This window comes from Oncorhynchus masou, chromosome 29 (genome assembly GCF_036934945.1).
Source record: "Oncorhynchus masou masou isolate Uvic2021 chromosome 29, UVic_Omas_1.1, whole genome shotgun sequence".
Classification (NCBI taxonomy): Eukaryota; Metazoa; Chordata; class Actinopteri; order Salmoniformes; family Salmonidae; genus Oncorhynchus; species Oncorhynchus masou.
The window spans coordinates 96,228,397-96,240,554 of record NC_088240.1 but is presented as its reverse complement, the minus strand read 5'-3'; the positions used below and the strand labels follow the sequence as shown (position 1 = coordinate 96,240,554).

Below are 12,158 nucleotides of genomic sequence, written 5' to 3'. Positions count from 1 at the left end.
CCTAATCACCCAGTTTAGCCTGATCACCCAGTTTAGTCCTAATCACCTAGTTTAGTCCTAATCACCCAGTTTAGTCCTAATCACCCAGTTTAGTCCTGATCACCTAGTTTAGTCCTAATTACCCAGTTTAGTCCCAATCACCCAGTTTAGTCACGATCACCCAGTTTAGTCCAGATCACCCAGTTTAGTCCCGATCACCCAGTTTAGTCCCGATCACCTAGTTTAGTCCCAATCACCCAGTTTAGTCCCGATCACCCAGTTTAGTCCCGATCACCCAGTTTAGTCCTGATCACCTAGTTTAGTCCCAATCACCCAGTTTAGTCCCGATCACCCAGTATTTAACAGTAACCTATCATTTGTTTTGTGTTGTTTTCGTCGCTGCAGGTATGCAGTCCATATCTCTGTCTTGGTGATGGTCTGCTACAGGATTCTGGTCACAGCTGACATCCACAACATTCACAGGTAAACACACACCGCCACGTCTCCCATGCAGACACTTGTAATAACATCTTAACCACATGGGTCCTTCTTTGCATGCATGTTGACGACAAGTTAAAGTAGATAGGAAGTGGTAGCTGGACCAGACTGTCTCTATCTCTATATCTCTCTGTCTTGCTCTTTTTCTGTCTGTCTGTCTCTGTCTGTCTCTGTCTGTCTGTCTGTCTGTCTGTCTGTTTCTGTCTGTCTGTGTCTGTCTGTCTGTCTCTCTGTCTGTCTGTGTGTCTCTCTGTCTGTCTGTGTGTCTCTGTCTGTCTGTCTCTGTCTCTCTGTCTCTCTCTCTCTGTCTCTGTCTGTCTGTCTGTCTGTCTGTCTGTCTGTCTGTCTGTCTGTCTCTCTGTCTGTCTGTCTCTGTTATCTGTCTCTGTTATCTGTCTCTGTTATCTGTCTCTGTCTGTCTGTCTCTCTGTGTCTGTCTCTCTGTGTCTGTCTCTGTGTCTGTCTGTCTCTCTGTGTCTGTCTCTGTGTCTGTCTGTGTCTCTGTCTGTCTCTGTCTCTGTATGTGTGTCTGTCTGTGTTTAGGTCCTGGAATGTGATGAATGTAGGTAGAAAACAGAACAGTAACACTGATGAGGTTTTCCATTAGGGATTCCTTGGAGGAGTCTAGAGAGACGGCATTGTTCTCTGTGCCATCGCCCATCGCCTCGCCCACTCCAGTTGAAGAAAGATGGGTCATTGGGTTGTGGGTTACTGTGTGCTGAAAGACAATGTTTCACCATACAGCATTTGTGTGTACTGTCCATCTCCAGTTGTACTTGAAGGTGATCGCTAAGATGAACACGATCTATTCCACCTCGTAGTTGATCTTTCTCCCGTATGCAGACGAGGAACTACCAGACTAAAACATGGAAAAGGTTTCATTCGTTAAAAGCGCCACTCATTCTTAGCATGGAGGGATATAGGATGTTACTCTGGGGCTCCATCTTCTCAATCTGAATTACATATTAAATATGAGCTTTTATTTGATTTGATTTCACCTTTTATTTAACCAGGTCGGGCCAGTTGAGAACACCTTTATTTAACCAGGTAGACCATTTGAGAACACCTTTATTTAACCAGGTAGGCCAGTTGAGAACACCTTTATTTAACCAGGTAGACCAGTTGAGAACACACCTTTATTTAACCAGGTAGACCATTTCAGAACACCTTTATTTAACCAGGTCGGGCCAGTTGAGAACACCTTTATTTAACCAGGTAGACCAGTTGAGAACACCTTTATTTAACCAGGTAGGCCAGTTGAGAACACCTTTATTTAACCAGGTAGGCCAGTTGAGAACACCTTTATTTAACCAGGTAGACCATTTGAGAACACCTTTATTTAACCAGGTAGGCCAGTTGAGAACACCTTTATTTAACCAGGTCGGGCCAGTTGAGAACACCTTTATTTAACCAGGTCGGGCCAGTTGAGAACACCTTTATTTAACCAGGTAGGCCAGTTGAGAACACCTTTATTTAACCAGGTAGGCCAGTTGAGAACACCTTTATTTAACCAGGTAGGCCAGTTGAGAACACCTTTATTTAACCAGGTAGGCCAGTTGAGAACACCTTTATTTAACCAGGTAGGCCAGTTGAGAACACCTTTATTTAACCAGGTAGACCATTTGAGAACACCTGTAAAAATAACCTTTATTTAACCAGGTAGGCCAGTTGAGAACACCTTTATTTAACCAGGTAGGCCAGTTGAGAACACCTTTATTTAACCAGGTAGACCATTTGAGAACACCTTTATTTAACCAGGTAGGCCAGTTGAGAACACCTTTATTTAACCAGGTAGGCCAGTTGAGAACACCTTTATTTAACCAGGTAGACCATTTCAGAACACCTTTATTTAACCAGGTCGGGCCAGTTGAGAACACCTTTATTTAACCAGGTAGGCCAGTTGAGAACACCTTTATTTAACCAGGTAGACCATTTGAGAACACCTTTATTTAACCAGGTAGGCCAGTTGAGAACACCTTTATTTAACCAGGTAGGCCAGTTGAGAACACCTTTATTTAACCAGGTAGACCATTTGAGAACACCTTTATTTAACCAGGTAGGCCAGTTGAGAACACCTTTATTTAACCAGGTAGGCCAGTTGAGAACACCTTTATTTAACCAGGTAGACCATTTCAGAACACCTTTATTTAACCAGGTCGGGCCAGTTGAGAACAAGTTCTCATTTACAACTGCGACCTGTCCAAGATAAAGCAAAGCAGTGTGACACAAACAACAACTCAGAGTTACACATGGAATGAACCAACATACAGTCAATACCACAATAGGAAGTCTGTATACAGTGTGTGTTAATGTAGTAAGGCTATAAATAGGCCATTGTGGTGAAGTAATTACAATTTAGAAATTAAACACTGGAGTGATAGATGTGCAGAAGATGAATGTGCAAGTAGAGATACTGGGGTGTAAAAATAATAGCAACATGGGGATGAGGTAGATAGATGGGCTATTTACAGATGGGCTGTGTACAGGTGTAGTGATCTGTGAGCTGCTCTGACAGATGGTGCTTAAAGTTAGTGAGGGAGATGAGAGTCTCCAGCTTCAGTGATTTTTGCAATTCATTCCAGTCATTGGCAGCAGAGAACTGGAAGGAGAGGCGGCCAAATGAAAAATTGGCTTTGGGGATGACCAGTGAAATATACCTGCTGGAGCGCGTGCTACGGATGGGTGTTGCTATGGTGACCAGTGAGATGAGATTAGGCGGGGCTTTACCTAGCAAAGACTCATAGATGACCAGGAGCCAGTGGGTTTGGTGACGGATATGTAGCGAGGGCCAGCCAACGAGAGAGTACAGGTCGCAGTGGTGGGTAGTAAATGGGGCTTTGGTGACAAAACGGATGGCACTGTGATAGACTGCATCCAGTTTTCTGAGTAGAGTGTTCGAGGCTATTTTAGGAATGACATCACCAAAGTCAAGGATCGGTAGGATGGTCCGTTTTACGAGGGTATGTTTGGCGGCATGAGTGAAGGAGGCTTTGTTGCGAAATTGGAAGCCGACTCTAGATTTAATTTTGGATTGGAGATGCTTAATGTGAGTCTGGAAGGAGAGTTTACAGTCTAACCAGACACCTAGGTATTTGTCGTTGTCCACATTTTCTAGGTGAGAACCGTCCAGAGTAGTGATGCTAGTCCTTTTACTCCTGAGCACATTAAGTTTTACTAGCATTTAAGAGAAGTTGGAGGCCACGGAAGGAGAGTTGTATGGCATTGAAGCTCGTCTGGAGGTTAGTTAACACAGTGTCCAAAGAAGGGCCAGATGTATACAGAATGGTGGGATGTAGGATGCTACTCTGTAGCTCCATGTTCTCAATCTGATTTAAATGTCTCCTCCAGGTATACTATGATCACGGTCATGTTCTCGATCTGATTTAAATGTCTCCTCCAGGTATACTATGATCACGGCCGTGTTCTCGATCTGATTATAAATGTCTCCTCCAGGTATACTATGATCACGGCCGTGTTCTCGATCTGATTATAAATGTCCCCTCCAGGTATACTATGATCACGGCCGTGTTCTCGATCTGATTATAAATGTCCCCTCCAGGTATACTATGATCACGGCCGTGTTCTTGATCTGATTATAAATGTCCCCTCCAGGTATACTGTGGTTTAAATGTCCCCTCCAGGTATACTATGATCACGGCGTGTTCTCGATCTGATTATAAATGTCCCCTCCAGGTATACTATGATCACGGCTGTTCTTTACTCTGATTATAAATGTCCCCTCCAGGTATACTATCCTCACGGCCGTGTTCTCGATCTGATTATAAATGTCCCCTCCAGGTATACTATGATCACGGCCGTGTTCTCGATCTGATTATAAATGTCCCCTCCAGGTATACTATGATCACGGCCTGTGTTCTCGATCTGATTATAAATGTCCCCTCCAGGTATACTATGATCACGGCCGTGTTCTCGTCCTCTGATTATAAATGTCCCCTCCAGGTATACTATGATCACGGCCGTGTTCTCGATCTGATTATAAATGTCTCCTCCAGGTATACTATGATCACGGCCGTCAGCTACCTCGCAGTGTGTCAGGTGAGCAGAGTCTTCATCTATAACTATCCTTTATCCTCTTAACAGACTTCTCTGGGTAAGTAGCCGTGTCCTTTCCAGATCAAGACAGGTTCACTGGCAGTACTCCCCGTCTCCAGACTACATATTGAGTGTCTCCTGGTTTTTGTCTCAAGTGTTGGATACATTTATTTTTTTACTCTGTCTTGACTCTGACAACGAGGACTCGTCATTTCTTTCCCTGAGACCAGTGGAGTAAAACTGCTCCTAATTATCAGCTCCCCTTCAGTCAGCGGATAAAACTGTCCTCACTCAGGTATTGACACTTGTTCACGACAGAGTAATATCTCATCCCTTTGAAACCTGGCTTCTTTACTTCTTTACTCCTGACGTTACACTGTCCTTTACTCCTGGCGTTACACTGTCCTTTACTCCTGGGGTTATACTGTCCTTTACTCCTGGGGTTACACTGTCCCTTTTGGGGTGTCCTTTACTCCTGGCGTTATACTGTCCTTTACTCCTGACGTTACACTGTCCTTTACTCCTGGCGTTATACTGTCCTTTACTCCTGGCGTTATACTGTCCTTTACTGTCCTTTACTCCTGACGTTATACTGTCCTTTACTCCTGGCGTTATACTGTCCTTTACTGTCCTTTTTACTCCTGGCGTTATACTGTCCTTTACTGTCCTTTACTCCTGGCGTTATACTGTCCTTTACTCCTGGTTACACTGTTATACTGTCCTTTACTCCTGACGTTACACTGTCCTTTACTCCTGACGTTACACTGTCCTTTACTCCTGGCGTTATACTGTCCTTTACTCCTGGCGTTATACTGTCCTTTACTCCTGGGGTTATACTGTCCTTTACTGTCCTTTACTCCTGGCGTTATACTGTCCTTTACTCCTGACGTTACACTGTCCTTTACTCCTGACGTTACACTGTCCTTTACTCCTGGCGTTATACTGTCCTTTACTCCTGGCGTTATACTGTCCTTTACTCCTGGCGTTATACTGTCCTTATACTGTCCTTTACTCCTGACGTTATACTGTCCTTTACTCCTGGGGTTATACTGTCCTTTACTCTCCTTTACTCCTGACGTTATACTGTCCTTTACTGTCCTTTACTCCTGGCATTATACTCTCCTTTACTCCTGACGTTATACTGTCCTTTAATGTCCTTTACTCCTGACGTTATACTGTCCTTTACTCCTGGCGTTATACTGTCCTTTACTGTCCTTTACTCCTGACGTTATACTGTCCTTTACTCCTGGGGTTACACTGTCCTTTACTCCTGTCCTTTACGTTATACTGTCCTTTACTCCTGACGTTATACTGTCCTTTACTCCTGGCATTATACTGTCCTTTACTCCTGGCGTTATACTGTCCTTTAATGTCCTTTACTCCTGACGTTATACTGTCCTTTACTCCTGGCGTTATACTGTCCTTTACTGTCCTTTACTCCTGACGTTATACTGTCCTTTACTCCTGGGGTTACACTGTCCTTTACTCCTGGCGTTATACTGTCCTTTACTCCTGACGTTATACTGTCCTTTACTCCTGGCGTTATACTGTCCTTTACTCCTTTACTCCTGCGTTACACTGTCCTTTACTCCTGGCGTTATACTGTCCTTTACTCCTGGCGTTATACTGTCCTTTACTCCTGGCGTTATACTGTCCTTTACTCCTGACGTTATACTGTCCTTTACTCCTGGCGTTATACTGTCCTTTACTGTCCTTTACTCCTGGCGTTATACTGTCCTTTACTACTGTCCTTTACTCCTGACGTTATACTGTCCTTTACTCCTGGCGTTATACTGTCCTTTACTCCTGGCGTTATACTGTCCTTTACTCCTGGCGTTATACTGTCCTTTACTCCTGGGTTATACTGTCCTTTACTCCTGGCGTTATACTGTCCTTTACTCCTGGCGTTATACTGTCCTTTACTTTACTGTCCTTTACTCCTGACGCGTTATACTGTCCTTTACTCCTGGCGTTATACTGTCCTTTACTCCTGGCGTTATACTGTCCTTTACTCCTGGCGTTATACTGTCCTTTACTCCTGGCGTTATACTGTCCTTTACTGTCCTTTACTCCTGACGTTATACTGTCCTTTACTGTCCTTTACTCCTGACGTTATACTGTCCTTTACTGTCCTTTACTCCTGACGTTATACTGTCCTTTACTCCTGGCGTTATACTGTCCTTTACTCCTGGGGTTACACTGTCCTTTACTCCTGGGGTTATACTGTCCTTTACTCCTGGGGTTATACTGTCCTTTACTGTCCTTTACTCCTGGCGTTACGTTATACTGTCCTTTACTGTCCTTTACTCCTGACGTTATACTGTCCTTTACTGTCCTTTACTCCTGACGTTATACTGTCCTTTACTCCTGACGTTATACTGTCCTTTACTCCTGGCGTTATACTGTCCTTTACTCCTGGGGTTATACTGTCCTTTACTGTCCTTTACTCCTGGCGTTATACTGTCCTTTACTCCTGGCGTTATACTGTCCTTTACTCCTGACGTTACACTGTCCTTTACTCCTGGGGTTATACTGTCCTTTACTCCTGGCGTTACACTGTCCTTTACTCCTGGGGTTATACTGTCCTTTACTGTCCTTTACTCCTGGGGTTATACTGTCCTTTACTCCTGACGTTACACTGTCCTTTACTGTCCTTTACTCCTGGGGTTATACTGTCCTTTACTTTCCTGAAAAAATATCCTCAAACTTTGTTTACGCTTGTCAGAGATTCCTCCTGAATTCTGAAATAGTTAGTGTTTATTGAGGTTTTCATGGAATGTGTTTTTACATGGTACAGAATACAGATAAGGGTCTGCATTAGAGCTTCCTCAGTCCGTACTGAATCAGCTGACTCACTGCTTGAATCTGCTCAGTGACAACAGCACTATTATCCAACTCACTTCTTCCTCAGTCTCAGCCTTCTTTAACCTCGTTTGTTTTCTAGATTTGTATGTTTTACTAGATTCATTTATTTATTCCCACCTCTCTCCTTCTCTTTCTCCTTCTCTTTCTCCTTCTCTTTCTCCTTCTCTCTCTTTCTCCTTCTCTTTCTCCTTCTCTCTCTTTCTCCTTCTTTCTCTCTCTCCTCCTCTCTCTCTCCTCTCTCTCTCCTTCTCTCTCTCCTTCTCTCTCTCCACTCTCTCTCTCTCTCTCTCTCTCCTTATCTCTCTCTCTCTCTCTCTCTCTCTCTCTCTCTCTCTCTCTCTCTCTCTCTCTCTCTCTCTCTCTCTCTCTCTCTCTCTCTCCTTATCTCTCTCTCTCTCTCTCCTTATCTCTCTCTCCTTCTCTCTCTCCTTCTCTCCTTTTCTCTCTCTCTCCTCCTCTCTCTCTCCTTCTCTCTCTCTTCTCTCTCTCTCCTTCTCTCGCTCTCTCTTCTCTCTCTCTCTCTCTCCTCCTCTCTCTCTCCTTCTCTCTCTCCTCTCTCTCTCTCTCCTCCTCTCTCTCTCCTTCTCTCTCTCTTCTCTCTCTCTCCTTCTCTCGCTCTCTCTTCTTCTCTCTCTCTTCTCTCTCTCTCCTTCTCTCGCTCTCTCTTCTCTCTCTCCTTCTCTCTCTTTCTCTCTCTCCCTCTCATCATGTTGAATCTGCCACTCCCCCTGGTTAGTTTCTGCCTGTTATCTGCAGGTTTTCTTGGTTCTTTCAGAGATTGTGAAGCACTGCCCTAAACAAATAATAAAGCTGATAAAACAGTCAGTTAGTTTAACAGTACCTGCCGCTGCCATACTTGCTATACTGTTGCTTTTCTTTGCCAATGCTAATTATGCTATTATATGCTATGCTAACTATGCTATTCCTAACCCCAATCAATGCTAACCTTCGCTAACAAACTGTGCTTTCTCTGCAGACTGCAGGCAGGCTGAATGGTGAATGAGCTGAATCACACTGTACTGCTGTTGACTGGATAAACAGCACCATCACTGGGATCTGACGCTCCATTCATGTCCGTTGCTCTGCTTTCTCTCAGTCCATCTGGCTCCTATCAGCCCTGTTTCTCACTGTGCCTGCTGAGACTATAACCTCCATCTCATACACTTTGAAATACGGTGCACAGTGTTAACACATCGTTATATTCTATTGTGATGTCATGTAGAACACCTGGTTGTTTTAGATGAGTTCTAGAATCAATCAGCATAGAATCAATCAGCATAGTAGTGATGTAATGTAGAACACCTTGTTGTTTTAGATGGGTTCTAGAATCAATCAGCATTGTAGTGATGTAATGTAGAACACCTGGTTGTTTTAGATGGGTTCTAGAATCAATTTCTGGCTCCCGAGTGGCGCAGCGGTCTAAGGCACTTGCATCACAGTGCTCGAGGTGTCACTACAGACCCTGGATCTATCCCTGGCTGTATCACAACTGGCCGTGATCAGGAGTCCCATAGGATGGGGCACAATTGGCCCAGCGTCATCCTGGTTAGGGTTTGGTCTGTGTAGGCCGTCATTTGTAAATAATAATTAGTACTTAACTGACTCGCCTAGTTAAATATATATTTTAAGATCAGCATGGTCGTGTTGTCATGTAGGTTCATTCCCTAATAGTGTGTCTGTGTGTCACATCCTCTGATGCCAGCGTTCTTGACCTGACAATGCCAGTCAGTGTCTGTTGACTACGGCTCACGAAACACAACCATACAAAGGACATTTTCTCTCTCTCTCTGTCTCTCTCTCTCTCTCTCTCTCTCTCTCTCTGTGCATGCCATGCTCTCGCACAGAGCATGTGTGTGTTCCTGCATGTGTCACACCAACAAAGAGGTTATTCTGTGTAAACGTCTGAATGAAAAGCACCAAAGAATGAGTGATTAATTTATTCCTCATGTACAGTTCGGCTTTAATGAAATGCTGTTCACATTCCATCTCTGTCCTTGTTAATGTCCCCAGTGAGCGTTCGACTTTATAAACTAAATATTGTGTTTCCTCCCTTCAGGCCGTTGATGATAATTACCCAGAAAACCACTATGTTAGCTTTTCAAGTGCATGATGGTAAGGAATGTCCAGGGGATCGTAAGGGATCCTCTTCTTCGTTTTCTTACAACATCCTGTGGTTTGTCTTTGTTCTTTTGATGTTTGGGTTGAAAAAAAACGATATCTCTCTCATCCCTACGTTTCCAGGTATGTGTAAAAAGCGCGAGGACCTCACGGCCAATCAGAGGCTCCATGCTGTAGAGTATGTATTCATTACGGTATATATACATTTAACTTCCATATACATGCATGCCTTGCAGTGTGCGTTGGCTCAGTGTTGATGACAGGAACATAGGCTGTGTAGACGTCTGAAATCCACAGCATGACATCTACCGTACACACCTACCGTACACACCTACCATCTACCGTACACACCTACCGTACACACCTACCGTACATACCTACCATCTACCGCACATACCTACCATCTACCGTACACACCTACCGTACATACCTACCGCACATACCTACCATCTACCGTACACACCTACCGTACATACCTACCATCTACCGTACACACCTACCGTACACACCTACCGTACATACCTACCATCTACCGCACATACCTACCATCTACCGTACACACCTACCGTACATACCTACCGCACATACCTACCATCTACCGTACACACCTACCGTACATACCTACCATCTACCGTACACACCTACCGTACATACCTACCGTACATACCTACCATCTACCGTACACATCTACCGTACACATCTACCGTACATACCTACCATCTACCGCACATACCTACTATCTACCGTACACATCTACCGTACACACCTACCGTACATACCTACCATCTACCGAACACATCTACCGTACACATCTACCGTACACACCTACCGTACACATCTACCGTACACACCTACCATACATACCTACCATCTACCGTACACACCTACCGTACACATCTACCGTACACACCTACCATACATACCTACCATCTACCGTACACATCTACCATACACATCTACCGTACATACCTACCATCTACCGTACACACCTACCGTACACATCTACCGTACACACCTACCGTACACATCTACCATCTACCGTACATACCTACCGTACACACCTACCGTACACACCTACCGTACACATCTACCGTACACACCTACCGTACACATCTACCGTACACACCTACCATCTACCGTACACACCTACCGTACACATCTACCGTACACACCTACCATCTACCGTACATACCTACCGTACACACCTACCGTACACACCTACCGTACACATCTACCGTACACACCTACCATACATACCTACCACCTACCGTACACATCTACCGTACACACCTACCGTACACATCTACCGTACACACCTACCATACATACCTACCATCTACCGTACACACCTACCGTACACATCTACCGTACACACCTACCGTACACATCTACCGTACACACCTACCATCTACCGTACATACCTACCGTACACACCTACCGTACACACCTACCGTACACATCTACCGTACATACCTACCATCTACCGCACATACCTACCATCTACCGTACACACCTACCGTACACATCTACCGTACGCATCTACCATCTACCATACACACCTACCGTACATACCTACCGCACACGTGTACCGCACACATCAAACATACACATATACCATACACACCTACCGTACATACCTACCGCACACGTCTACCGTACATACCTACCATACACACCTACCGTACATACCTACCGCACACGTCTACCGTACACATCTACCGTACATATCTACCGTACATACCTACCATCTACCGTACATACCTACCGCACACGTCTACCGGACACATCAAACATACACATCTACCGTACATACCTACCGTACATACCTACCGTACAAACATACCGTACATACCTACCGCACACGTCTACCGCACACATCTACCATACACGTCTACGATCCACGTCTACTGTACACGTCTACGGTCCACATCAAACATACACATCTACCGTCCACATCTACATCTACCGTCCACATCTACCATACACATCTACTGTCCACATCTACCGTCCACATCTACCATATACATGTACCATACACATACATATCTACCATACACATACACATCTACCATACACATCTACCGTACACATCTACCATACACATACACATATACCGTACACATCTACCATACACATACACATCTACCGTACACATCTACCATACACATACACATCTACCATACACATCTACCGTACACATACACATCTACCGTACACATCTACCGTACACATCTACCATACACATCTACCATACACATCTACCATACACATCTACCATACACATCTACCATACACATCTACCATACACATGCACATCTACCATACACATCTACCATACACATGCACATCTATCATGCACATCTACCATACACATGCACATCTACCATGCACATATATCATCCACATACACATCTACCATCCACATCTACCATCCACATCTACCATGCACATCTACCATGCACATCTACCATCCACATCAAACATACACATCTACCATACACATCTACCATACACATACACATCTACCGTACACATCTACCATCCACATCAAACATACACATCTACCATACACATCTACCATACACATACACATCTACCGTACACATCTACCGTACACATCTACCGTACACATCTACCATACACAT

General features: G+C 44.4%; 1 protein-coding gene across 1 annotated transcript in view; it reads left to right on the top strand.

The window, feature by feature from the left end:
- LOC135521021 (lysophospholipid acyltransferase 1-like) overlaps positions 1-12,158 on the top strand; it is a 36,328-nt gene that overhangs the window by 1,885 nt on the left and 22,285 nt on the right. The window contains 5 exon segments of the mRNA XM_064946925.1: positions 385-462; positions 4,491-4,563; positions 4,566-4,588; positions 9,452-9,507; positions 9,637-9,691. Of these exon segments, the coding sequence (XP_064802997.1) occupies positions 385-462; positions 4,491-4,563; positions 4,566-4,588; positions 9,452-9,507; positions 9,637-9,691 (285 nt within the window).